The 27,060-nt window shown below is 52.0% G+C and overlaps 2 protein-coding genes across 5 annotated transcripts; both read right to left on the bottom strand.

The window, feature by feature from the left end:
• Positions 1-618: 618 nt before the first annotated feature.
• RAB29 (RAB29, member RAS oncogene family) lies at positions 619-6,546 on the bottom strand. The gene is made up of 5 exons (XM_042833779.1): positions 6,400-6,546; positions 5,596-5,667; positions 4,884-5,065; positions 3,528-3,649; positions 619-3,184 (listed from the first exon to the last, which is right to left on the bottom strand). The coding sequence occupies exons 1-5, from the start codon at positions 6,521-6,523 to the stop codon at positions 3,067-3,069; spliced, it is 618 nt and encodes a 205-aa protein (XP_042689713.1). The 5' UTR covers positions 6,524-6,546; the 3' UTR covers positions 619-3,066.
• A 651-nt stretch (positions 6,547-7,197) lies between these two features.
• On the bottom strand, positions 7,198-25,304 carry SLC41A1 (solute carrier family 41 member 1). 4 transcript variants are annotated; one of them, XM_042833517.1, is made up of 12 exons: positions 25,260-25,276; positions 24,837-24,903; positions 23,699-24,458; positions 18,439-18,546; positions 14,889-14,960; positions 14,465-14,609; positions 14,221-14,367; positions 13,535-13,682; positions 12,895-12,974; positions 11,971-12,105; positions 10,800-10,948; positions 7,198-9,646 (listed from the first exon to the last, which is right to left on the bottom strand). In XM_042833517.1, the coding sequence occupies exons 3-12, from the start codon at positions 24,074-24,076 to the stop codon at positions 9,461-9,463; spliced, it is 1,548 nt and encodes a 515-aa protein (XP_042689451.1). In that variant the 5' UTR covers positions 24,077-24,458; positions 24,837-24,903; positions 25,260-25,276; the 3' UTR covers positions 7,198-9,460. The 4 variants fall into 4 exon arrangements, with proteins under 4 accessions (XP_042689451.1, XP_042689448.1, XP_042689449.1 ...); XM_042833514.1 differs by having other exon boundaries at positions 23,699-24,903; positions 25,260-25,304; XM_042833515.1 differs by lacking the exon at positions 25,260-25,276 and having other exon boundaries at positions 23,699-24,749; positions 24,837-25,034.
• Between the last annotated feature and the right edge of the window lie 1,756 nt (positions 25,305-27,060).

Below are 27,060 nucleotides of genomic sequence, written 5' to 3'. Positions count from 1 at the left end.
ACTGCAGGGACTCATTCCTTAGTGCCATTAAAAAACATTTTTGTGAGATTTGAGATTGTTTGAGAAGACAACACGATCTGCTCAGCTTTCACCTAACGGCAGGAGTCATTGGGATCATTAATTCCTTGCCTGAGCCTCATTTGCCCCCTTTGCAATCATTCCTGATCAGTTCAGATGTGCCCCGTCCTTCCTGAAAGTCAATACTCATGAAAATCAAGCTGATCAGGAAAAGAAAGGGGCATTCAGAGCCAGCCTCCAACTGCACTGTGTGAGCTAATGAGCCATAAGGAGCAAGGCCTATTAACAAACAGCCACATCAAGGAATTCTTTTCTTTCTCCTCTTAGCTGGATATATTGGATTAAAAGCCACTATGACTGCCTCACAGATGCAAAAGTTTTGCGTGCTGATGTCCCGCTTGTAGGTCAATAACACGACAATAATGAAGACAGCAAGATTTTCCAGTGAAAAGGATCTAATCTGTTTTGTTGGCATCACAGGGCAGTCCACGCTGGATGCTTTATAACACCTCCTGTTCTTGGCAGCAATATTGTTTCTGTTTTGATCTCATGAAGCCATTTCTTAGGGCTCTTGAGACAGGAAAACAACTACTACGCAAGCAGTGTCAAACTCCTTTATTTCAGACCTTTGCTATGCTGCATTCAGTTACGGATTGATTGGGAGAAAAACCTCCCAGCAGTTTCTTCTGTTTGTATAAACATGATAATACTGCAGTGTTACAGTAAGGAGAGCCCTGTCTCTCAAATACTTGTGCATAACTGCAAGCTGTTTAAAAAAAAAACAAAAAACTCAATTTTGACCTCATTATTTCTGATTCTATTTCAGTATAAATTTCTACGTGGATCCACAGATTGCTGTCATTTGAGACCCATGACCACACATTTAAAGAGTTAAGCAATGAGAAGCACGTGGAATGGAGTGAAATAGGTATGGTTGGCCCAGAATCACACAGAGTACAATGTCAAAGCATTGCAGAAAGGAGAAACCAAAGGTCATTTTCAAAACAAGTGGAACAGGAGTCATGTATAACATAAGAAAATCAGAAAAGTTCTTCCTTTGGCTTTTCCTTGTTTCTGAGAAGCACTTAAGGAAAACTCAGAGGTCTGGATATTAAAGAGACACTGGTATGTATCCAGCCAATGTACAGAAGACATGAGATGCTTTCCTGCAGGATGCATGGCATGCTGGCAGGAAAACCATGGCTGTGCAGTTCCTGCTCAGTTCCAAGCTTTTGTGGCTGCAGCAGCTGGTCCTGAGCAGAGATTTCCACTGTCAGCCTCAGCCCCTTCACCTGCAGCTCAAACTCCTGGCCTTTGCTCAAATACAGCACACACAGCAATCAGTGAACAACACATGGCTTCATGACAGACCCTTTTAAAAATCAGACCCTTTTCCCCATATTTCTAAAAACATACATAGGATTTTTTATTCTTTTCCTGACAGGTTAGGAAGTGAAACACAACAAGACAGTTCAATTTTGCTCCTAACCACTTCTACACATTTCATGTGTTTCTCCAGTTAATCCAATGGCACAGAGAAAGGAATATTTAAGTGCATATAAGGCTGAATTTGGCAATACTTGCACAGCAGAATCTTACCCCCAGATGTCTGGGACACAACATTAGGCCTAGATTTTCGTAGCCCTTACTCACAGCTCATCTTTCTCAAGCTCAGACAACAAAAACTCAGCTTTTCTGTTGGTGCTTAATGAAGGCAATCAGTTCCTATTCTTACTCTGCAGCCACAGGCAGTGGATGCTCTTAAGGGAAAGTTCTTCTGTCTGTTAATCTTTTGGCACACTGGGAGATGTAAACTATTGGAGAAGAGAAAACATTCCTGAAGAGCACTTCTTTAAATCCTAACCTCAGCACAGGCAGGACGATTCTGTGGCACGGCACACTGATGAGAAGTGCCCACAGTGCTGCATAACTGCAGCCTTGCAGACTGGCCTTCCTTTCAACCCCTGCAAGATAACTCTGATGTGCTCTTACAGCTTGTTGTTGGTGAGAGCCATTCACAGCTCCGCATAACTGGGGGCTGCACGAGGAAAAGCAGGCACAAAAAAGCAAGTGGGGAGCAGGTCTCTTCATTTCATTTGCCCTGCAAAGTCTTTTCTTTTGCTTGTCCTTTGGAGCACTAAACCAGCAGTGGGCTTCCAGCACCCTGCCTGCCACCAAAGTCACTGCACATAACGGTGCGAAGGCGATTCATCAGCACTTGCAAAGCTTTGTGAGATGGGAGGACACAGGGTGGGCTGAAAGTGAAAAGAACCGTTGTTCTGTCATACAGAGGAGTTTACAACCCATTCCTCATTCAGCTCCCAGTGTCTTAATAAAGCAGCAGCAGAAGAGAACACGTAGGATTGTGCTAGACAGGGTAAGAGCCAAGGAACAGAAGGCAACTGGGCAATGCTTGACAACGCTGTGGTCTGTGCTTTTCAGCTCCACAGTCAGCACACACGTGATTCAGGGCTGTGCTGCATCTCAAATCCACACCTTAGGGACACTGGATGACAGTGCTGAGATGCCTTGGTCTCCAGTGACACGCAGGCAGAGGTGTGCAGTTCCAGAGCACAGAATGGTGGGTTTGCTGTAATCCCACCTCAGAAACACACAGGAGCAGAGAGAACAATTCAACTTTGTGTGCATCAAACGAAGGTCACTGCAGCACTCCGGAATGACGCCTCTGTGGATCGGGTTCAGGTTGTGGGGAATAAAAGGTGCAACAGCATTAAAAATACACATTCCACGTCCTTCACCCTGTGTGACACAGGCTGTCCTACAGGAGAAGATGAAGAAAAGTGCTCAATGTTTTAAAAGATAAATCTCAGCTGTGTGCTTGGGCACAGACTGCGCCGTGCTGCCACTGCTGCTGCGCTGGAAGAAAGCAAGCTCCTTTTCTCCCTCCTTTCCATTCCTCCCTCCAAGCCATTGCAGCAATGCTTAGTGAGGATGAATGTATGTAAAGAGAGGACAGTTCACTATCTTTGAAAACAAACAAACAAATGAAAGGGGTAGAAAACAGAAGCAGGTGGTGCAGTCAGTGCATCAGCAGCACGCCCAGCCTGGCGGGGACGTTTCTTTGATATTAATATAATCCCCCTTCCAGGAAGCAGCAGAACTTCCATCACCCGTGGATGAGGACATCATCTTCTCAATCAGGACTCTGGAAGACAAACAGATGTAAAATTGTTTGGGTTTTTTTTTGCTTCAACAAGCAGCATTGGGCCACAGAGAAGAACAAAACAAAACAACGAAAAACCAAAGCAACAACTCCTGGTTGCATAAAACTAAAGAGCTTTAAGAAAGAGAGGATCAGCTTCCTGGGTACAAGCTGCTCGACCAAGGGCAGCAGAACTTCTGACCTCTCAGAATTCAGTTTCCTTTCAGGAGATTCACTTGCATGTTATTGCTGCTATCTGTTACCCACTGACAGCATCTCCCCTTACAGCCAGTGCTGTCTGAAGGAGGGAATGAACTCCTGCAGCTGCCCCAGTCGCTGTTCCTACCTCATAGACTCGTTAATGTTCTTGTTCTCCTTGACGGACGTTTCCACCCAACCAGAAAAGCCATTTTCTTTGCTGAAACGATCCACTTCTTCTCTTGTCACTGCCCACGGGGAAAGGTCACACTGTAAAACAGGAGTCAGCCAGGTGAGGCTCAGCCTTTCCATCCCCAGGCTGGGAGGGGAACTTCCCCTCTTGCCCGCTCAGTGGTGGGCAGTGGCAGAAGGGCTCAGCCCTTCACATCTCCACCATCCCAACCTGACACACAGTTCTCAGCAAGGTTCTTAGCAGGATGTTGCAAGCAGCAATACGTTTATCTCATCTGAGATCCTGACACACCTCGGTCGAGCACTCATGGAATGGAGGTTCCACCAGAAAGCACCGTCACACATCCCCAACCCAGCAGCAGCAGGATAGCACGAGTGGCACAGCACTGCTGGGAAACCCACACTGCTGGCACTGGGGGGAGTGGGAGCATCTATGGAAGAAGAGCCCTGTTAGTGTGAGCACAGCACCCACAGGCACACAAAGCTGCTCCCAATTCAGGCACAGCTGCTGTCAGGGAAAGCATTATTTGTGAAGAAGCGGAGAAGAAAAGCTGCTCTCCCAGCCAACTTTCGTGTTTTTGATTCAGCTCCAACTTCAGGCTCTCTCAAACCAGGCAAGCTGAACCTGGAAATGACTGCTGAGCTGATGTTAATGCGTGAAGAGCAGAAAGGTACTTTTTAAGTGAAAAGAAAACGAATCATTAAATGACAGCAACCAGTGTGCACAGTGCAACCTGATGCTGCATCCAGAGGAAAAGCAGACATCCATCCCTCCAGAGCTTGTTTGTCACACACCAACCCTGCTGTGGAGCAACCAGCTCATGGAAGAGCCGGAGGAAAGCTTTGAACACAGGGGTGCAGAACTGCAAAAGGAACTGCATCCTAGGAGCAAGCAGTTGCTAACATCTCCTTGGGGCTGCCTGTGTGTTAAGTCCTACTGTATCCTTGTTAACACAAAAGCCTTGCTAGAGACAGACAAACCAAGAAGAATTCAGGAATGCATCAGGAAGGATTTTGGAACAGCTGCCCAGAGAGGCTGTGATGCCCCGTCCATCCCTGGAGGTGTTCAAGGCCAGGTTGGATGGGGCCCTGGGCAGCCTGGGCTGCTATGAAATGGGGAGCTGGGTGGCCCTGCGTGTGGCAGGGGTTGGAGCTTCATGATCCTTGAGGTCCCTTCCATTCTGTGATTCTTTGAAGACCACAAGCTGTCCTACAACCTACTGGTGAATCATCCCTTGCGTTCTGCACTCCCTCTGCCGTTGTGGAGGTGCAGGCACACACACACACACACAGCCTGCTCTGTGCTGCTCACCTTGTTGGCCAGCAGCAGGCACGGCACTGGGCTCCCATCCGGCAGCGTCAGCTTGCTGTCCAAGTCCTGCTTCCACTTCTGGCTGTTGCTGAAGGTGCTGACGTTGGTGACATCAAACATGATGATGCAGGCTGACGCCTCCCTGTAGTACAGCCGGGTCATGGATGTGAAGCGTTCCTGCCCTTCAGGATCAATAGAAGAGCAAAAAATCCCCCCAGAAGTTACCTTTTTTAAGACTTAACCAAATAAGTGCCTACAGCAGCACTTCATTTCTTCAGCTCTAAACTCCACTTAGGAAACAGAGGCACTGGGGTGCACCATCATGCGACGTGAGAAAGCAGCAATGTGGGACCACCTGCACTCATCTCCTCCTGCTCAGCCCCCACCGAGTGCTGCATGGGATGAGGGGACTTTGCTTTCCCTTCCCAAATATCTTTTTGGGACTTTTTCTTAATCCTCTTTTCAGGACCGAAACTGAAATCCGCTTCTTTGCTGCAATCCCCTCATTGCAAAGTTCTCCTTCCTGTTTTCTTTATGAAGATTCCAGACTCTCACACCCAATACGGCGAAAACAGGGGGGAACCCACAACCCTGCATCCCGATCTGCTCTGCATCCCAAATGCCCTCCCTTCCCAGCACAGGGAGCTCAAACTGTCCCCTGGTGGAGCCTCATCCCAACCTGGGCGCAGTTTTGAGCTCTGTCTGAACGTACCTGCAATATCCCAGAGCTGAAGCCTCACCGTCTCCGACTCCGACCACTGGACGACCTTCAGGGCAAAGTCCACTGTGAATCCCCAAAAGAAAGGAAACGTTGTTAGGGACATTTTGCACGGAGCAGGAGGGGCTGTGAGCGCTGTGCCCTCTCCTCTGTCATAGAAAGCTGCAAAATCGGCCTTAAATCCAGACAGCCCCACACGCTGCCCACCTCACAGCCAATGCCCGCAGCTCAGCCGTAACAAACTTGGCAGGGAGCAGAAAGGCACAGCCATTATCTCGGGTTGGGCTGCTTTATTTTTTAACTGCGGGAGGAAAACCGGCCCCCAGTGCTGCCAACCCTGCAGGCCTGGAGCTTTTTGAAGCTGGGAACTCGTCGTGAAATGGATCGTGGAGCTCACGGTGCTGCAGCTTCCCCGGGACGTGGCCCTGCAGAGCGTTCGGCATCGGGCTGAGGAATCCCCCTGTGGGTTCACGACAGCCCCTGCGTCCCCAGCAAAGCCTCACACCCCCCCCACTCTTTGCAGCTTCGTTCACATCCACGTTACACAAAGATCTCACCCCAAAACTCGTTCCGAAGCAGTCGCAGTCTGCCCCGTGTCCCCCCCCCCCCCAACCTCCCCATACTCCGAGCATTGACCTCACACACAACAAACACCGGACGGAGCCGGGACCCCTCCGAACCCACAAAGCATTGAGAAAAACCCCGCTCAGCACCTCGGATCTCTGCTATCGGTACGGATGGGGATTCAATCCCAACCGCCCCCCCCCGGTAATTCGGACCCCCCCGAGCCGCTCTCACCCCCCACTGTGGATTTGTAGTGCCGGTTGAAGCTGTCGTTGGCGTAGCGTTGCACCAGCGATGTTTTCCCCACCGTGGCATCTCCCACCACCAGCACTTTGAACATTCGGTCCCGATGCCCCATCGCTTCCCCCCCCTTCCCCAACTTCGCCCCCCGCTCCCCCCCCCTCCCCCCGGTGCTGAGGTCACGTGACGGTCAGGCGGAATCGCGCAGTTCCGGAGCGCTTCGGGGCGGGGGAAGATCGGAATAGAAGGGAGAGAACGGAACGGAGGTGAACGGGATGGGATGGAATAGAACCGAATAAAACGGAACGAAACAGGATGGAAGAGAGCGAAACGGAACGGGAATTGAATAGCACGGAATGGAACAGAACGGGGCGGAATGGAAGAACGCGGAAGGGAACGGCACGGAGCAGGAGAGCTGTGGGAGGCACCAGAGATCGCAGAGCCCCGATCCCTGAGCGCTGTGGGCTGGCCAGAAGTTACAGCACATCACTGGGAGCCGTCACCGACCTGTGCAGGGCATCGCACAGCTCTGCTGTCTGACCCCCCCCCCCCCCCATAGGAAAGCCTTTTCCTTACTTCTTCCTGACCCCCCCCCATGCACAGCTCGGTTCTGTTCCCCTGCATTCTGCCATCAGTTCCCGGGAGCACAAACCCACACCTCCTTCCTTCCTTCCTCCCTCCCACCCCTCCCTCCATCCCCCCAATGCCGAACACAGAGCATCACTGCTGCAAAACAGGAGCAGCTTTGAGCCACACATGGAGACCGATGAAAGAACGGCACCGAAGTCCACATAAATAAATGTCATCTTTATTTAACGAAATATAATTTATCAGCAGTTGACATCCGTCAATCCAGTTACAGTAACCATAAATAATTAAGACAGTCCTTTGTTGTTTTTCCTTTAACAAAAAGAAGTAAACGGGTGTTTCTCATTTGCAGTCAGCTGTAGGTTGGGCCATGCAACCGAGTGCAAGTGGTGGGAAAAGCTTTTGGCTGTCGACGTGCAGAAATGCTAAATGAGATTCTGCGCCACTCCATTCACCCCGCAGCACCTCTGCGCCCATGGGAGACCACAAGCACAGCTCTGGCACCACTTCTTTCCTGGGGAACCAAAAGCTGACATCACGGCACGGAGCAGCGATGGCACGGCCGCACACAAACGTGTGTTAGCAGAAGGAAATCTCACGTCCAAACCTCGGCATCAGGCATGGATAGGAGGTGACAGCAGAGGATGCTGTAGGAGCCCCCAGGCTCAGACTGCTCGCTTTGGGGTGTGAGTTTGGTTGGTTGGTTTGTTTTGGTTTTCCTTTTGGTGTTTTTGAATAGAGCTGCGGCTGAATCAGACCCGCGAGCAGCCAGAGTCACTGCAGGGAACAGGAGGAGAGTCAGAGCTACTGCAACTAAGGACAGCACAGAGATGGGGAGGGGGAAGGCGAGCTTCACATCAGCAAGGTAAGGAAGGGAGCACTGCCTCTTTGTGCAAGAAACGCTGAGGACAACCTAAGGGAGGAACTGAAGCCAATCCAGACAAAACAAGAAACGCAGCAGCCTGTAGGCAACCCCAAATCCTGCAGCTCTCCAGTGATGCTCTGGATCTGCAGGCAAACAGGCCAGGCAGCAGCACAGCAGGGCTGCAGTGTGAGCCCTGTGAGAGCTCAGGTGTTATTTCAGAGCCAGGGCACCACGCTGGGCACTGGGGGCATCTCCCTGTGCTTTGGGCACTGCGGCACCAAAACTGGGTGCCATAGGATGCTATGATCCCCATCCCTACCAACATTAGAAGCTCTCTCCCATGCACACATGCATTCAGTTTACATCTGAGCCTGTTTAACAGTGCTGTCTGCTTGAGTGCATCACTTAAACTCGATGCAGCTGAGTGAAGCTTCCAAGTCAATAAGACCTGCTTAAATAAACTGTGCTCAGCTCACTGAATCAATTTCCAAATGGGAAAAGTACAAAGTGCTGAGTGCTGACAGCACTCAGGAAGATGATTTACAAACGCCTCAGTCACACAGCCAGAACTGCATGCTGCAGACTGCATGAGAATCCTCCCAGCCTGCAAAGGCAGAGGAAAGGAAAGCTTCCTGGCTACCTCCCAGCTGGGCAGCACAAAAAGCAGGAGGGAAATAAAGCTCACAGTTGCTCAGGCTCTGCTGGGCTGTCACCAACCCCAGGCTCCACGTGCAGCTCAAGGCAAGCAGGGCGCTCTGCTGAGAGCCACACAGCGCTGCACCAACGATGCACGGCTGCACAACTCAGGCTGTGCTGCTGACCTGTTTTCCTGCTTTCTCCTACGCATACAGGGAAAGCCAACAGCTGAACACAGATGGCATCTAAGAGACAGCAGTAGCATAAGGCTCCCGAGTTTGAAATGCTTCAGGATCAGCAAAAGAAGGTACTGAGCAGCTCCTGCCCAGCTGCAGTGGGCCCAGCAGCAGCACACACACACAGCAGCTGAAAGCAAGCCTAAATGCACAAAACTGGATCATCTCCAGACCAGAGAGCTGCATGCTTTGGGTGCGAGGCGCAGGGGAGGGATCTGGGGAGAAAACATGAAGGAGAAAAGGTCACAGGACAGAAAATGGGAGATCCCCGTGTCCTCACCCACAAGGCTGCACTTTGCTAGAAGTTGCCCCCTCAGCAACACACATCTGAACCTTATCTCCAGTATTTAAAACGCTTATGAAGCGAACAAAGCAGCCCTTCACCTCCAGTGGCTGGGACAGGCGGGCCTCCAGTGTGCTCCATCAACTGATGGGCAGCTCCCCTGGAACACTGGTCAGACAACTGCTAGGAAATTGCACTTGGTGATTGTCTCATTACACTTTCGCGTCCTTCCTAAAACTAGATTTATTTTTCTGTACAAACTTGGCTTGAAATATAAACCACATAAAATTCCCATTGAAAATAATGAGAATCTTGTATCAAAGATGAAGTCTCGTGAGAGACAGGGTTGGGAAGGGGGGGAAGGAGGAGAGTAAGGGTGGAAGAAAAACAACCATGACAAAAATGAATGGAGGAGAACTGAGAGGAGGGGAGGGGCAGCAGGGGGAGCTAATCCCCCACATCGGAATCCCGGTCACCAATAAGCCAGAGGACATGAAAGCTGAGAGCAAGGAGCCCCGTTCCGATCAGGTCACCCAGCGCTGTCAAGTAGGGGATGGAGAAGTTGTCAGGATCGAGGTCCCTGCCCCACATCCAGTGCACCATCCAGTCAGCAATGTAGAGCAGAATGAGAACCTGGGAGGGAGGCAGAAAAGAGCCACGTCAGCCACAGCCCCAACCTCTGCAACCCCCATCCTCATGGAGCAGCACTGCAGCCCCTCATCCCTCCTTCCCTTCGTGTGCCCCCGCCACGTTCAAGGCTCAGTGCACTGATACCCAAACACCAGGAACTCCACATTTTGCATCTCCACCCTCAGATCTAACCAGAACAAGCTCAGAGTAACACACGTAGAGCTCCACAAGAGAGGACTGGGAAGCACGCAGGACTCTTAGCAACATCTGGATCCCAGGGATAAAGAGCAGCTTCCCAGCAGCTGAAGCTCGTTCTCCCGTTCTCCCCACCTCCTTCACATCAGTGATTAAAGACAGCACAAATCCACACTGGATCCTCTGAAGCCTCAGGTCTGGGGCAAGGTCTGGAAGAGGCTGCATACCTCTGACCACCACCTCTGGTTGCTCAGGGCTGGGAGAGCCTCAGCACCACAGAACCACACAGCCCAGTGCCCCCCAGCCTGCATGCTGCTCATGCTGTGGCTTCACAGAGCAGCTGTGAGCAGCAGCCCCCTCCTCATGCCCAGGCACCCAGCAGGAGCTCATAACTTAAATTTAGCCTCCCAGATGACAGCTCCCTGCCCTCGTCTCTGATGGAAGCTCCGACTCATTTTCTGAAGCCAGCTTCAGTTGTTGAATTTTAGGGGACACCAAATCCATGAGGCGAGCAGAGGGAGCTTGGCCAGGCTTTGTACAAAACTCCCCAAGCAGAGCAGCTCTCCCCTCCCTCCTATACAGACAACTGCTTGTGCAAACAGCTGCTGCATTTCTGCAGCAGGAGCAGCTGGGTCTGTGCACATCCCTCACACCAACCACTGCCTGTGGGCTCACAGAGCTGCTGTGAGAGGAACAGGAGCACCAGGCCCCTTCCCCAAGTGGGCAGGAAGAGCCACGAGCACGGGGGTCCTGCAAACTGCACAGCCTGCTTTCTTTTCAAATGACTAAAGAATAGATTAACACAGAAGAAGGAAACAGCAGAGACCTCTTGGGGGTAGCATACATCCCTCAGCAATGCACCTACAACAGCTGGCAGAGCAGCTCCCTGCTGCAGGTGACACAGCAGTGCTCCTTACTGCAGCCTGAGCAGTTGCAGCCCCCCGGAGGGGCTTCAGCTCACCTGGAGAAGTGCAGCTGTCATGTAGAAAACAATGAAAATAGGGGTGAGTGTAGTGTGTCCACCTTGCATGGAGCTGATGGTGTAAAGGAAAACCAGGTGTCCAGGCACGACCAGAAGGAAGAGCACACGGGCAGAGCGGGAATTCACATCTGTTGGGAAACAAAGGTGGAGTTCAGGCTTCAGTGGGATGGGAACACAGCAGCTCTACAGCTGGGGCTGAGCAGAAGCAGACACCAGAGCACTGGACTCTCATCTCTGCAGTCCAGTTTTAGGCTGGAAAACAGCACCCCAATGCTGACTTAAGAGTCAGGATGAACAAAGACTCCATCAAACTTGGTAGGAGAGCTTAAGTCTGCCCCCAGAGCAAAAGCTGTTCTCAAAGCCCAGCTGCCAAAAGGACTCGTCCCACCTCTGACAGCATTAAGTTCCAAGCTGCCAGGAGTCCACCATCAAGACTGAATTTCCTTGGAGCTCTGCTGGCACCTTGTCTGGAGAGCAGCTTTCTGACAGGTGATCACCGCACTGGAGACCTCTGCCCCCTTCTGCTTCCAAACCCTGCAGATTACAGCTGGTACACACGAACAGAGCACCTCGAATCTCCCTTTCCAGGTGGCACCCTCTCTATCAGAAGGCCAGAACCCAGGCTACGGAGTGTCAAACCTCCCCCAGACAGTTTGGAGCATAACCACCTCTCCCCACACTAGGTAGGAATGCAGGTTTGGCTGCTCTCTGCTACACAACTGCTACAAATAGCAGGGCTAAGAAGCATGTGCAAGCTAATTTTCTGTAACAGTGGCTCTGTAGGCCCAGCAGACCTGTAACACTCAAGCAGCCCTCAAGGCAGGTTTAGGTATCCTGAACATCTGGAAAAGATTCACTGGGTGGAGGAGTACCAGCATTACACAGGCAGGGCATGAGACTTTGGCAACGTGTTTTCCTAATCCAGCAGGGATACGGCCTCCTGCATTGCAGCTTTGCTAAAGGTCCACCCGTCTCTAGAGGGCAGGGCAGGCCAGAAGAGCAGACATCCACGAGCTGACAGCTGCCTCTGAGCCTCAGCCACCATTTCCTGTGACAGCGCTGCAGTGACGGCCGCAGCCAAGCTCAGCCAGCCATGTGCAGCAACTGCTGCTGGCAGAACTCAACACATCTCAAGCCACAAGTCGAGTACCTGAGCTGAAGAAAGTGCTGCAAGGGCTGGGGCATCTGCGAGGGGCTGCTTCAGGGCTCTCTCCAGGCATCCCACTCATGTGCAGGTAAGTGGAGATGCGACTCGCCTGCACTGCCACCAGGTTGCCACCCACACCTGCAGGTAAGGAGAACAAAATAAGGCAACATTTCGATCCCATCTGAAAGCCATTTTCAGCAGCCAGCACAACCAGGTGCTGGGACAGTGCAAGACAGTCTATTCCTGACACAAACCCCACTTCTGCAGGATGTAAAGAGCTGAGACAAAGAATGCTGCTCTGCAGTTTCCCCCAGGGTCTCCTAGTGAAATACATACAATACATGGCAGCTTTGATTGGAAGGAATATATGAAACAAACATGACGAGTTGGTCACCAGAACAGACACGGGAAGCTTAAAGCTGCTGCTTTTTGCATGAAGCACAATGAAACTCTGGAACTCACCAACCCAAAGATGCGCTGCTGCAGAATTAACTCGATTTATTGCAAGGCTGAGAACTAGTGCACAACAGAGTTCCCTTGGTTCATTAGGCAGAAAGGAGGTCAAAGTTTCATTCCAGAACAAACTAGATTTCCTGACTCAAGTTGCAAACCCAAATCTTTATGCTACTGAGTGCTGCAGGGCTTGTATCTTGGATCAGGTGTCTTCCACCAGCCAGAAGTGGAAAACAAACACAGCTCTTGTTGTGGCTCAGACTTGGAAAGCTTCTCTCAGGCAACAGCCTCCCCTAGACCCGTTACCCTCTGCTGAAGGAGAAGCCATACTGCTGTAAAGGCTGGGTCTAACCTCATCTCACTGGAGATCTAGCAGAATTAGCCTCCTTAATCTGCCTGCACTGAGGCAGAGGCCAATTTCAGTGTCTGCCAAGAACCATCAGAGCTGCAATATCAGCATGGAAAGGAGCTTACCATTAATGACTGGTGTGAAGACAGCCATCCCAGCAAAGTTTGGATCTGAGACTGTTCTGTCCAGAATTAAACCCCCAACACTGCAGAGGGAAGAACGAAGAGGTCAGTGCTGAAGGCTCATCAGGCAGCACACAAAGCACTGCAGGTCCCCTCTGCTGCAGTCTGTGCACTGGGTGATGCATCCACCCACTGACCTGTGCAACCTCCCCAGCTGTAGGTGCGTGGTTTAAGGCCTTGATATTTGGTAACAAAAGAAAGTTTTAGCACAGTCTTTATCCCCCAATGTACAGCTTACTGCAACACAGTAATCAACAGCAACCCTGCCCTTCAGAGGGCAAAGAAGGCTCCTGTGAGGACTGCTGGACAGGATCTGCAGCCGTGCCAGCTGTACAGCACTCAGCACAATGCTGAGGCCTTGGATTCCAGCAGTCAGGTGCTCAATATCCCTGGGCCTCAATCCCAATGGAAAACACAACCTGACCTCCAGTTTCCTGGCAGAGGCCACTGCGAAAGGAGAAGTTTGGTTCTCCATCTTCTTTTGGAATCTGTCAAGCGTGAAATGGGTTGGAAGGGCTGGGGGGAAAAAAGGGGCGTTTTCTGTTTGTGTTTCAGGGAGAAGAACTCTTGCACATCTTCCTACCTGCTAATTGCCATTGCAATGATGACTGGCTCCCAGCCAGAGTACAGCACCTCCCGAGTCGCTGCATTCTTCTTGGCAATGATGATCCAGATGGGCAGCAGAGCTATGAAGAAGGCACACACCAAAGGATTCACGTATGCTTTGCTCTCTGAGGGGGAAATAAGCAAAGGCAACAGATCAAGGACACATCCTCAGCAGTGAGCACATACTTCAGCTGAGCTCATCAGCCCTGCCAGCAGAGAGCTGCCATCCCCACAGTCAGAACCATACAAACAAGAGCCAGCTTTTCCTCCTCATGCACCTGCTGAGTGCATCTTCAGTTTCCCAACTGCTCCTTCCTACTCCCCAGTCCTGGGTGAGACCTCCCAGCAATGCTTCACCTTTGACTGAACCTGGCTGAGTCACATCCTCTGCATCCCAGCCGCCAGGGAAGGAGAATGGAGGAGAGGGAGGAGGAAATGTACAGCACACAGCTGTAGCTCTGCACTGAGGAGCCCCCAGCCGGTGCTGACAGCACACAAGGTTAAAACCAAAGCTGCCTTCCCCCACTGTTTTAGCCCTACCAAGCTCCTGGCACTCAGAAGCCCCAGAAGGATTAAGGGTAAAGGAACAGGGTGAAACTCAAGGGAGACATTGCAGCAGAGGCAAGGACAAGGGAAAGACAAAAGCCTTTTGTTGCTCCTCACCCAGCTCTTTGTACAAGCCCCAGCTGATTCCTGAAAGCAGAGCCAGGGTGATGAGATCCCCCAGGCTGGCAGCAATTGGTGTGGCCACGTTATCAGGATTGATTCCCATCTTCCTGGATCCAATGATGACTCCAATCATGATCATGCCTACAGCAAAAAAAGAGGAAGAAAATAGGATGAAGGCAAGGAGAACCCAGCATGTTAGGAAGAGGTGCATGGAGAACGTACATGATGCATCTCCTACCCAGAACAAGGGAAGCAATGAAAGCAGTAGCCACGCTGCTGGCACAGAGCAGGACAGCGTGGTCAAGGCTGAAGTGCCCATCTGGAATCCATCCAAATATCACTGCTGCAATCGAGGCCAGGAAGCCAACCACGGTAGCCTGAACCTGAAAAGAAAAGCAAAACCATCATCAAGAAGACTGAGGCAAAAATGGTACCGGGGTAAACTGTTTCAGGTGGGTTAGCATTCAGCAAGGAAACACCAAGTTCAACCTTCAGGGCAAAGTAACCAAGGGATAATAAGGTGCCATTTGTCTCCCTGCCAGACGTGCAATACTGAATACCCAAGTCAGTACCCAAGAAAAGACATTTAAGCCTTCTGACACCTCTTCAAGCTGGATTTCAACAACTACCAACTTCCCATGTTTTCTTCCTCATTTTCTTACCTGTATGAGAGCCATGTTCCCTGTTATCATCTTCCAGAGCTCTTTGGGTGTATCCATTTGGCCAATATTAGCCTGCAAGAAGACATCATGGCATCATCAGACCATTAAAAGACGGATGGCATTTCGCACTTGCTAACAGTCAGATTCCTGCCTTTCAGCCACGCAGGTTTGTGCCAAGAGCAGGAGAGAATAATGACTGCAAATCCTCACCTCTCATAGCAGAGCAGTTTAGCAGCAAAGGCACGTGTGTCCACGTGCACACAGATGCACAGCCAGGGTACATCTCTGTAGTGACAGCCAAGTTTGGGGCACGCAGTTCTGTATACATGGGCTACAAAGCCCAAGCAACAACCTGTAGCTCTTCCAACAGTTAACCTGGCTTTGTTGCCCAGCACACCAAAGCTGTTCCCTGTTTCAGCTTTGACACCTCTCTCCATCAACAGGAACGGGCTGACACATCACTATGCAGCAAGAGCAGAGCGCTACAGAAGGAATTTTGAAGGCAGCATAAGGCAGAACCAACAGCAATAGAAATTCTGATGAGAATCCTGCCAAAGCAACAAGATACACTTTGCCCTCACGCAGAGCCACGCGCTGCTGCTTGAATTTACTTCAGTGGTGATGAAGCCAAGCCTGGCCCAGGCCCAGTCAGGTCACACTACCTCTCGATTTGGCCAGCCAGGAAGGAAGCAGGGGTTGCACAGATCCCAGGTCAGCTGAGTGCCCCCAGCTCTGACACGGGACAAGGCCAGAGCAGCACCATGTGGGCACAAGGAGCTGGCAGCAAGAACCGCTGGTGGGGATAAAAGTTGAGTAAACAAGGCTAATGCCACGTGGAGACCTAGTGAGAAACAGGAAGCAGCCATGGCACACGGGTCATCTGGCATCACTACAGGAGATGCTAATCAGAACAACCAGAACAGAAGGAAAGCTGCTTTAATTTCTTGGCATACAATCCAAACAAAACCCAGCAGAATCCCTGCAGGTCGCAGCTTACACAGGAGTTCTGCTCTCCCCAGCACCTTCTGGTCCTCACAGTAAGTTGGAAAGGACAGGCAGAGAGATTGCGCCTGCATACAATCTTGCAGTATTCAAAGCTGATGAACATGAGGGAGAAACAAGTTTGTCACTATGAAATCACAAGGGAGAGGCTCAAGAAACATGAAGTAGTTGCACGATGGAGTCACTGGCTGAAAGTGTCAGACTTGTGACAAACAATAGAGCAGCGATTCCTGCCCCTCAGGTTTCTTTCCTGGTCTACACAAAGAAAGAAATCTACCATCAGCCAACCCTCCTTACTGCATACACACTGCAGAGAGCTGCCAGGCCACGTCCATCTCCACTCAGATCTGCCCATCTCCAGGGTGAATCCTTCTGGTTGGTTCAGGTGAAGGGAAGAAAGACTGGGGAAAAACAAAACCCTGACCATCGAGCTGCACTGAGCACATCCAGCACAGGAATCTGAGCTCCATACGAAGCCTGACCTTAACATTCCTGCCACATGGCAATTAGGTTAGGATTAACATAACCTAGCTGTAGTCACTGGCAACAGGATTTTAATCCTTTAACTTAATGGGAGAGTTTTGCTTCTTAATTGCGAAAGGAGCTTCTGAGGTGACTTAATGCAGCACTAATTAGAAACCCACAATCTCAGAAATCCTTCCAAGTCTGCTTTCCTGCGGAGCGAGCAAGAGAACTGCATGGTGAAGCACTGCCCAGAGGAGAGCCCACTCCCCATGGGAAAAAAGGGAACACTAAAGAGGCTGTCAAAGCCCATCATGCATCAATACGAGGGAGTGGTGTGCAAGGCTGGGAGATTCACACAGAAGCAGCACAGCCTTCATGGGAGGAAGGAAAGCAGGGGAAGAAGGCAGGACAGGCGTGTGAACTGGAGGGATGCTCTCTGTGCCAGTTGCCTGGTGACTCTGCTGCAGCCACCAGAGCAGATGGGAGAAAGTTCTGCATTCCTGTGACTTCCCATGCAGCCAGGACAGCCTCATCTCCCCACCAAGCTGCTCTGGGCCAACCCCATCAGGATGGGGATGGAGAAAACCAAGGCTGCAGAAAAACTTTGCTATCTATCTTGGTCCTAGCAGAGCTAAGTGCTCACCCTGATCAGTCCACGCTTAAAGTGTGCTCTGAAAGCTGGCCAAGCCAAGGCCAAGAGGGAAAATGGCCTGTGTTCGGGTCAGTGAGGATTCTGACATGATCTGAACAATAGGGAATGAATAAAACAAAGGGATTTGTTTCTGAGAACGAAGGAGCAAACAAAGCTCAGCCGGCCACAAGCTGCAGCGCTCAGCCTGACCCTGCGAGTGCAGGAGCACAGCAGCTTTGTTCTCTCCAGCAGCACCTGGAGGGAGGAGATCAGCACCAAGAGAAGCTGTTCCCAGGTGGAGGTGGTTCCCAGCAGAGCTGGGGCCAAGCCAAGGGCAAGTGAAGCCCACGTGCCTCTGGTTCAGTGAGTTAGAAGGCACTGAAGAGCAAAGAGTCTCAGCATGGATCACCCCACTGCTTAAGATGGAAGAAAGAGAAGCCAGAGGAGCAAATACACAGAGCTCTTCCATGCTTCTCTATGCTTTCTCCCGCAGCAACCAGAAAGAGAGCATGATAAGCAGCAGTGCCATGCTTCCTGCTGCCACCCAGACAGACCATTCTTCATCTGCAGTGCCAAGGCTGAGCCCAGGCTCTGGCTGCAAGGGCTCTCTTCCAGCACTACCCAGCACAGAAACAGTAGAGGTAAACACAGCAGGTAGCTAACACCCTGCAGATGTAAGGTTCAAAGCTACACGCTCGCCATGGGACCCACAGAAACATCAGGCTGTCACTTGCTGTCACATCCAAGTAGATGCTTTGCAGATGGAGTATTACTGTCCCCGTTAAAAGAAGATGCCTCTCTCCAGTTCTGCTCAGCTACAGAGAGACTGCTGTGTTACAGAAACGTTTAAACACAAAGCAATTCATTTACAGCTGGACTAAGACACAATTCTGAGGAGCCAACAGAGCCTGTCTCCATTTCTCATAGGGAGCTCACTGTTATGTGAGAATCAGACTGAATTCTAGCAAGAGAAATGCCCTGACATTCCTCTCCATCATTTTGAAGAGGCTGTCAATCCACCTGACAACTCCCTCTGCAAGCTCTCCTCCATCTCAGCCTTTGCTGTACAACTCTCTGCAGGCTCTCACCTCCCAGCCCTGCTGAACCTGGCTTGTTTTGGCCTGCTCCGTGTGCTCTGGTTGCATGCCTGCACCCAGCTTCCTTGTAAATGAAACCAGATCCAAACACTCCAGGTACTAAACTGCCAAAGCCTTTTTGTGCACCATCCCTCCAGGCCCACGAGCAGTCCTGACAAGGAAGTGAACTGTCAGCAAAGCTTAAGGACTTCTGAGCCTTGAAATCTGATCAGTCAAACGGGATGGAAACACCTGGCTAGACAGTTCAGCTCCAACCTCTGCTTTGGGTGGTCACTGCATTCATACACACGTGCAAATCCCTTCCTGCCTCCCCAAAAACAGACATCCTGCTCCTCAGCACGCCCTGGATACTCACAGCTGTTGACAGGCGAGATGCCAGCGTCATCTCCAGGTTCCCCTTCAGACCCAGCAGTGCTGGCACCAAGATGAAAACCTCGGTCACGTATTTGAAGACATCCCAGTGCTGCAAGATCGAAACAAGAAAAGACCAAATAATAATAATAATAAATCACAGCTGTTAGAAACCTTGGCTTTGGATTGAGAACCTCCTCCACTGCCTTTGCACTCTGGCACTGCCTGCGTGCAGCCCTGAGTAATGACTCAGTTTCACTTCCAGTGCTGGTGCCACGCTTTCCAGCAGTGTTACTGCTCTGACATTTACGCAGCAGTGACCGCACGGTTCCTGCCGAGCTTACAAACAGGATCTCAGCCTGCAACTTTCAGTTCAAAATCCCCCAAAGCTCAACTGCTGACAAAACACTTACGCACGTAGAGGCCAAGAACAGGGAGAGGGGAAGAAGCTCTGCCCAACACACGCCGGTTTTGGCAGAACCCAGCACTGAAGTTTGCCCACAGGCATTCCCCACACAGCTTCTTCCAAACACCTCGCAGAGCGCAGCGCTGCAGCTCCCTGGTGCTGCCAGCCCCAAGCAGTGGCTCACTGCTGTCTCTGCTCCCACTTCCACTGCAGAGGGGTTGGAACCACGTGCTTATTAAGATCCCTTCCAACCTAAGGCGCTGTATGACCCTAAGATGCTCTCCCAGAGGTGTGTGCCCTCGCTCTACCTGGCACATACAGCACACCTGCAGGTATCTGCAACCCGCCCTGGCTCTAAAGCAGAGCCAGTTTCTCTGGACAAGAGACAGAACAGGCAAAAAAAAAGAGTAACTGTTGGGCATGCAGTCTCATAGGAGAGCAGCTGGCTTCCCAGAAAACATGAAACCATCCCCAAAAACTCACAACAACTACGTTAAAAAAAATATGAATGCAGGCTGTGCAAACCTCTCTGCTTGATTCCCTGTTCTCATGAGTGTTTTGAAGGAAGACTGTCCAAAATAACCCCTGCTTCCCACACTGCTTAACTGGCATCCTCCTCAGAGGAAGCTGCTGGAATGGTGCGTTCAGAAGCTGCCTCCTGTGCTGAGCACGTTGGCAGCTGCAGTTTCCTTCCTGCTGTTACCTGCACTGGGCCCTGTGTCCTCAGCTCCCCCCTTGGCAGTGCTGCTCAGGCTGAGCACCCAGAAGGATGCAGAATTCCTTCTAGGACAAGGAACACTACAGCCAACACCTTACAGCAAATAAAGCTCCCTACCTGCACGATGAACACCTTCCTGTTGGGAAAGACTTCAGTTATTTTTGTTTATTTTTCCACCCTTTGTGATGCTTGCCTCCGGCTCTGGGACACTAAAAGCCAACGAGCTCCAGCTTCCTGCCAGGTCTTTTCCAGTACCCTGCTCAAACTGCAAGCACTGGAAGAGCAGTCTGAGACAGAAGTATGATCACAGGAAGCTGCTGAGCACTTGAGAAGGATGAACTGGGACCATTTCTCAGCCACTCAAAAAGCACTGCCCTTTTTAGCACATCTGACAGCGCTGTGAGAAGAGCCAATAACGTTCCCACCCCCGGGTGCAGGGATGGAAGCTGCTCAGCTGTTCCAGGCACTCCTCAGAGCCCCCCACTGCAGGTTCCACACACTCACCTCCTCCTGAAGCAAATTCTCTCCCAGCTGCTGCCATGGGCAGTGCCCAAGGAAACCCTGCAGCCTCTGAACTGCTTGCACACAGTGAGTCTGAGCCCCGGAGACTTCCTGCCCACAGCCAGAAGTGCCTTAAAAGCTACATCTCTGCACAGCCATCCCAGCCAGCAGTGCAGAGGGATGCTTCCTTGCAGCACCCACCACCGAGCAGACAGAGGAGGGAGAATCAGTCTGAAAGATTTCCTTTGGCACAGCAGCACACCAGGCTGTGCTTCCTTTAAGGTCACACCTAGGAACAGCGAGCCCTGCTCTCCTCAGCCTATTTTTAGGCAGGCATGGCAGTCATTACAATGATTTGCTGCTTGCTGTAACTGGCAAATCCTTTACTACGACTTCCCTGTGCAGTACCTGGAATTCAATCAGTGTGCAGCACGCTCCCACTTTGCAGCAGGACGAGCTGGGTGTCAGAATCACTTCATGAAAGGAACGCCATCGTTGGTCTGACCACAGGCTGGAAGTGCTGTGCAACACCTGCCTGGCTCCTCCTTCCTCCAGGCAGACCACAGGGGCATGAAAGGGTCAGGCAATAGCCAGCATAGGGCTGCAGCCCTCTGCACCTCATCCCAGTGCCAGCCATGCAGGTTAACCTTTACAGGAGGCTGCGCTGCAAACCAGTGCCAGGAGCTGCTGTAACTGAGTAAGACAGAGGTGTTGCTGGGGAAAGGAAAAAAAGCCATCTTTGGGGACAGAAAACAAGATTTCTGCAGACATCAGCAGCTCGTTTTACTGCAAAGAGCAGGACCTGTGGGCTCCTGCCAACGTGCTTAATATAAGATGTTACACAACACTGGTCTACAGGCACTTCGTACGTCTCCAAGGCTTCCTGGCTCCTGCAGAGCACAGCCTTATAGGAGAGCCTCTTCACTCGCCCCATAAGGGAGCAGACAGCACAGCTCACACGGGTTGCCTTACTTCACCCATATCTGCCCAGCAGAGGCACTGGGTTCCAGCATCAAGCCCAGGTGGTGTTTTGCTGTTCTTCCAGGCTTGCTGCGTTTCAGAGGCTTTGCACCTGCAGGCATCAGATACTTCCAGGACAACAGCTGCTTTTATGGCCTCTGCTGCATTCAGTCGCTGTGTGTGGGGTTAAGGCATGCAGCAGCATCGTGGGTCGGAGCAGGATGGTGACTCAGGACAGCTCAGAGGGAAGGAAGTGCTGTGAAGCAGCAGGTCGGAGCTATCGCTGCCTCAGCACACGGCATCTTGGCCCTCCCAATGCCCCAGAGAGACAAGCAGCCTTGCCAGGAGAGCTGCAGCCCCGAGGAGGAAAGCACCAGGCACAGCAGATGCGTGAGGAGTCATGTAAGATTCTTCCAGGATCACCCCTTCAACCACAGCACTCAGTGGGGTGAGTCTGAAATTCAGGACAACAGCACAGCAATGAGAAGTGGGCCAGAGCTGGACGAAGAAGCAAGGCTCAGCATTCCCCACTGCTCCCAACAGGGATGCTAACACCAGAGGTGGCCAAATGGGGAATGAGCAGATGCCCTCCTCCATATTCAACCCCATCTAAAGCCTCTCCAGGGAGCAGGCAAGTCTGGAAAACAACAATCAAAGCTCTGCAGGGAGAGGGGACTGTGCCAACAGTGCCCTGCTGTATACAGAGAAGCAGGTGGCACACGTGTAGGTCTCCAAATCCAAAGGGAGCAGAAACAAATTAATAGGGACACATTAATGGGACAACGTGGCCAGAGGCCAGGGCTGCTTGTTTTCACACTGGGGAGACCAATTACAGCTGGTTGATTATTCTATTTGTCTCAAGTGGAGCAAATTGAGTGCATGGAGCCTTCCATCCATCACAAACCATGGTGACATCCAAAGCAATGGGACTCCTGCCTGCCCCCAGCAGCTCGCTGCCTCCTTCCCCAAGGCTCTGAGCCTCTGGGAAGCCAGTTCTTAAGATCAGCTCCCCAAACTCCACAGGCAGACAAGCTAAGACCACACGTTTCCCTCCCCCGTTTCCACCCTATGGCATTTAGATGCCTCATTTAATCCCAAGGCTAAAGGGAGTTAAAGGAGTTGGCAGGACACGCTGCGTAGCTCCACGCTGAGCTGCTGTGGAACAGAGGAATTATGAAGCTTTACTTCTAATGGCCATAAATAAAAGGCAGGAGGGCACAGCAGTGTGCCACAGTATCCCACCCAGACCCTCCCCTCCCCAGGCAGGAGGGCTGTTCCTCCTCCAGGAAGGACCTGGGGCTGTGTTCAAAGCCCTGGTCCAGGAAATTGCCAGAAGAGCCAAACGTGAGCTTACAAGGATTTTGCAAAAGACAACATGCTTGAAATTTCTCTCTTTTCAAGGAATCTATTCTAGTAAATCTCTTGTGGCTTTATTTAGCACAGCCAGCCCTTCCTGTTCTGAGGCACAACTCATGCTTCACAACTCTCCCAGCAGGTTGCATCAGGAGAAGCTGTAAAGATGACCAGCGTGCTAAGGCATGCAGGAAGCAGCCAGTGGGGCAAAACAGCAAAAGAAGTGCCTGCCTGACAACCTGCACACATGGGAAAGAGCCTGCCTCACACAGCAGACTGCTGGCACGCAGCTCAGGTGCAAAATCACTGCCATCAATACACACACAAGTGGCTGACATAAGTCTTTCTTTGTCAGCATCGAAAGGGCTTGTTTACACTATTTGAGTAAATGAGAGCATCAAAGAGAAATTTCGGTTGACTGCAGTTCCAACGTGGCACCACCTGCCTGCTGCTGCTGATCAACCCTTGTGCCTCACTCACTGCTTTGTGCCGGGCATCAGGACCAGGAACTCTGCACAGGAGGAGGGGGTGAGCAGCTGATCAGCTGCCAGAGACACCTGCTTGGATTTCCATGCTTGAAAGGCACGGCCTGGAAAGTCAGCACATTGCCCACGTAAAGTTGCAGTGAGCTGCGTGCTTCCCACAGTGCCACCCACCTCGAAACACCTAAGGAGACGTCTGGTAACACAGCAGTTTGCAGCTGGAGGTATCAGCCAGCTCTCTGGCTGGTCTTTCCTAAGAATCAGCTCCACACAGCTCTCAGGAGGAATCCTATTAGCCCAATTGCTCTCGGGTTGCTTTGAGCACATGAGAAGCCAGAGCAGGGCCACTCAGCCTGAGCAACACACCAGCAAGTGTCCTGCACCCACTGCAGCACGGGGATCATTAACCCAGCTGGCACCAGCCCAGTGTGCTGAAACAGTACAGCAAACACCACAGGCACTAACAGGAAACGGGACCCAGGGAACTGTGGAGCAGGGCTGGGATGATGGTCATCATCAGGGGATGATTACCACATTATTCCCAGCAGGAACGTGCATCAGTTCCCAGATAGGTCCTTTGGCTGCACATTTGGTAGCCATGACCTTGTCCTAAGAGCTGGAGCAGGGCTGCAGTGTGTAAGGGTGACCAAAGGGCTCCTTCCCTTGCTCCAGGCACTACTGAGGTCTGCCTCAATCCCAACTGCCATTCAAGGGAACACAAGTCTTCCCTTTGTAGTTGCTATTTGTCAAACTGGTCTTGCAATTCACATACCCCCTAGCTTAGGATCAAGCCTACAAAGATGGGGTTCAGAGCCCAGCACCACACCTGAGAGGTTAGTCTTACCTGCACAATGTCCAGCACCATTCCAGCAGCAACTGTCCCAAAGCCTGCCAGGAGGAAGGGGAAGAGCACTTGCAGCCCGATGGAAAAGGAGGTCTCCTTGAGGGGAGAGGCTGGCTCAGGGCCTCTGTCTGTGCTGGTGTCATCACTTTCGTTGCTCTGACTGCCATTTTCCAGCAGAGCATCCTCTTCTCGCACACCTTTAGCGTTGGCACGGGACTCCAGCACCACCACTTCCACCCCGACGCCATCAGGTCCCAGGAAATTGGAGGGCTCCACCAGCTGCCCCCGGTCCGGACTGACGAGGCAGTCCATGGGCACAGCAGGCAGCACGGCCCCATTGGCCTGGTGGGTCTCCTTCTGCTCTGGCTTGGAAGACATGCTGCACAGAGGCTATCCTGAACCTCAGCTCGGTGGGCCTACAGCCAGCAGCTGTTCCAGAAGAGACCTTCTGCCAGGAGCTCACACAAACGGCCTTTCCGGCATCTAGAGGCCACCTCTCCTACCCCTGCTCTCCTGCCTTTGAGTGCAGAGACTGCTCCCGCAGCAGAGATCCCCATCAAGCAAAGTCCAGGAATGGGGGACACCAACAGCTGAGCCAGCAGAGAACACAGCGGGACCTGGGAGCTACAGCAAGTTCTTCCTTGTCCTCCTTCCTTCCAGCACTAGGAGGTACACAGCCACCAAGGCAGGATCCAAGCTTCTCCTCTTTGACGTGTGAGGCTTTAGCACATCTTTCTCCAGTTTTCTTCCAGCAGCACAGCTGTTGTGATGGAGCACACGAGGCAGAGTGAAAAACAGATGCAGTAAAGATCACTGAATAAAACAGAAGCTTAAAGGAAGCAGAGGAGAGCTGTGAGATGGGTTGGCTTTCAGGGTGATACAATCCAGCTCTTCTTACTCTCAGGGCTTTGTTACTTTCTCCAGTGGCACTTTTCCTCTGCAGAACTCGAGCCTGACAGCTCCTGCAGGCGTTTGCTTCGATCCAGCCTGCTTTCTGCTCTCTGCCAAGCTGCCAGCACCACCAGCGAGTTCCAAGTGTCACCGCCGTCCTCTTCCAAAAGAAATTTCTCACCTTACAGCACGAGGCACGGAGAGTTCTTATTTAAAGTAACAGCAGCTCCCAGTTAAGGTTACTTACTGAGGCGAGCAGGCTGCAGGGAAGGAGCTGGCATTTAGACTCTCCTCTCCGAAAACCCGGCTTTCACCTGAAACACACCGAAGGGAAAACATAAAAACAAAAGGTGATTCTTCGGCTCTCGCAGCACAACGCCTCATTCATCCCGCAGCATCCTCCTTCGCAGCTCGACACGTCGACAGCCGCCGCGCCGCTCCGGTCGCTCCTCCCAGCCGCGGTGCGGTGCCGGATGGCCGCGGACGCTCACGCGGAGCCCCCAGCCGGGATGCCGCAATCCCGCAGCGCTCGCAGCCGTTTTTCCCCCACGCCGCGGGAAGCACGCGGCTCCCACCACCCGCAGCGACCTCGGCCGACCCCCCGCCCTCCAGCACGGGATCCCCGCGGGGCCGAGCGGCTCTCGCCCCTCCGCCCGCCGTCTCGCCTCACCGCTCCGCTCCGCCGCCCGTAGCCGTGCCCATGCGCGGCGGGGAGGGGAGGGGCGCGCTGCCCACGCACCGAGCAGAAGCCCCGCCCCCCCGCCCGGAAAAGGGGGCGTGGCCTGGGTCACGTGACGCCGAGCCCACCTGGAGCCCGCCGCGCTGCCGAGCGCGAGCCAAAGGGAGCTTCGTAATTAGAGCTCACGTCAATTAAGCGAGGCACCGCGATTAGAGAGCTCGTTTGGGACGCAGGCCCAAAAGCACCGACGCGGCTCGAACGCCCCTTTGCTTCTGAGACCTCTGCCAGCCCGAAGGCTTCAGCAAAGACAGCCTGCAATATCAGCGCGTGCACCAAACCCACCGTAAAAACCTCCAGCTGCTCCTCCCCGCTCAGTGCACAACTCTGCCTTCCTGACCGAACCGCGCTCTGATTCCTGTTTCCCTTTTATTTCCTTTTTTTTTTTTTTCTCTCCCCCTGCACAAATGGAACTTGTGACCAGCGGCTGTTTTTCCTTCCTGCCTTCCCTTCCCTTCTCTTTCCTCCCAGGAAGCAGCCAACCACGAGTTGCTGCCCGGAGGTGACGCCATGCCCAGCTCCGTGCCCTGGGGATGCTCAGGAGCACCACCAGCATTGAGACGTGCATGGGAGAGGAAGCACAGCTCAGATCTGTGCCCTGCGGCTGCGGTGACTTCATTCCTCACAGCAAGGAAAAGGAGGCAGCTCCTTGAAGGCATCAGGACACACATCGAGGCTGAAGACTCTAAAGATGTGTGCTGTGCTGCTTAACTCCTTTCTGCTCACGTTAATGGTTGAGTATTGGGAGTTTGCTGAAACATTTTGTACTTTGGAAGCAAAGGCGCAGCAGAATGCATCCAGCTATACATACAGAATATGTCTATTATCCATCTATCAAGCAGTATGAAGATAGCTCCAATGAAACTACCATGGTTTTCCAACTCCCTCTGGCCCCAAAACCCTTTGCAGATGTCTAAGAAAGCTGAACTGCTGCAGCAGATCATCAGCACACTGCTTTCAGTGTGTTTACAGCAGCCAAGTGCACTCCATTTTGCTCCTATCTGCTGCTGCTCTGTCTACTTGAACCCACTGTTCCAAAGGCTAAAGAGCATTAGTGATATATCTGTGCTAATTTAATTCTCACAACCTGTGATGTGATACTGGCAAAGAACCACAGAAAATCTGAGGCATACAGAGTGATATCTAAACTGAAGCACTGGTCTAGCATTAAATGTGGAGGTTGGTGGCCCTACCTGTGGCAGGTGGGTTGGAGATTCATAATCCTTGCAGCTCCTTCCAACCCGGGCCATTCTGTATTTATGTGAATCAGCAGCAGTTCCACACTGCAGCTGGGATGGCAGCCTCAAATCCTGCCCCCAGCCTTCATCCTCCTTTGTCCAAACAAACCTGGTCTGCAAGGCTGTGCCTTCATCTTTCCTTCCTGACCTGGAAAATTCATCTCTCCCCCAGAATAACCACTCTTCCCCCACCCCCATAAAGACAACGTGCACCAAAATGTGACCTTGTTGATCAGCAGCCCGGCCAGCTGCACGCTCAGGAAGTGGAAGCGTGAAGACAAAAAGCTACATGAGACAAGGGAACAGAAATAGATGAAATCCTCAGCAGCTACGCTGACGCGCAGAGATCAGAAAGGCAGAGGATGAAAGGGCAGGAAATGGCTTTCCAATTACAGGGGAGCAGGTACCAAAGGCAACAAACGTTTGGAAAGGAAAGGATTTACCACTGAGCTACACTGGATCATGGAACTTGGTGGCCATGCGTTTCACAGCACTCA

This window comes from Centrocercus urophasianus, unplaced genomic scaffold (assembly GCF_019232065.1).
Source record: "Centrocercus urophasianus isolate 14NV4802_14NV808 unplaced genomic scaffold, USGS_Curo_1.0 seq_42, whole genome shotgun sequence".
NCBI lineage: Eukaryota > Metazoa > Chordata > Aves > Galliformes > Phasianidae > Centrocercus > Centrocercus urophasianus.
This window is presented reverse-complemented; position numbering and strand designations above follow the sequence as displayed.

Bases quoted from the DNA above. Each gene is read 5' to 3' on its own strand.
- RAB29 (XM_042833779.1), bottom strand. From the start codon at position 6,523: ATGGGGCATCGGGACCGAATGTTCAAAGTGCTGGTGGTGGGAGATGCC. The intron at 3,650-4,883 runs GTGAGCAGCACA...CCTGTTTTACAG, and splicing joins GCCTGCTGCTGGCCAACAAG to TGTGACCTTTCCCCGTGGGC. The intron at 3,185-3,527 runs GTAGGAACAGCG...TTTGTCTTCCAG, and splicing joins AACATTAACGAGTCTATGAG to AGTCCTGATTGAGAAGATGA.
- SLC41A1 (XM_042833514.1), bottom strand. From the start codon at position 24,076: ATGTCTTCCAAGCCAGAGCAGAAGGAGACCCACCAGGCCAATGGGGCC. The intron at 18,547-23,698 runs GTAAGACTAACC...TCGATCTTGCAG, and splicing joins TGGTGCTGGACATTGTGCAG to CACTGGGATGTCTTCAAATA. The intron at 12,975-13,534 runs GTAGGAAGATGT...TTCCCTCTGCAG, and splicing joins ATTGCAATGGCAATTAGCAG to TGTTGGGGGTTTAATTCTGG.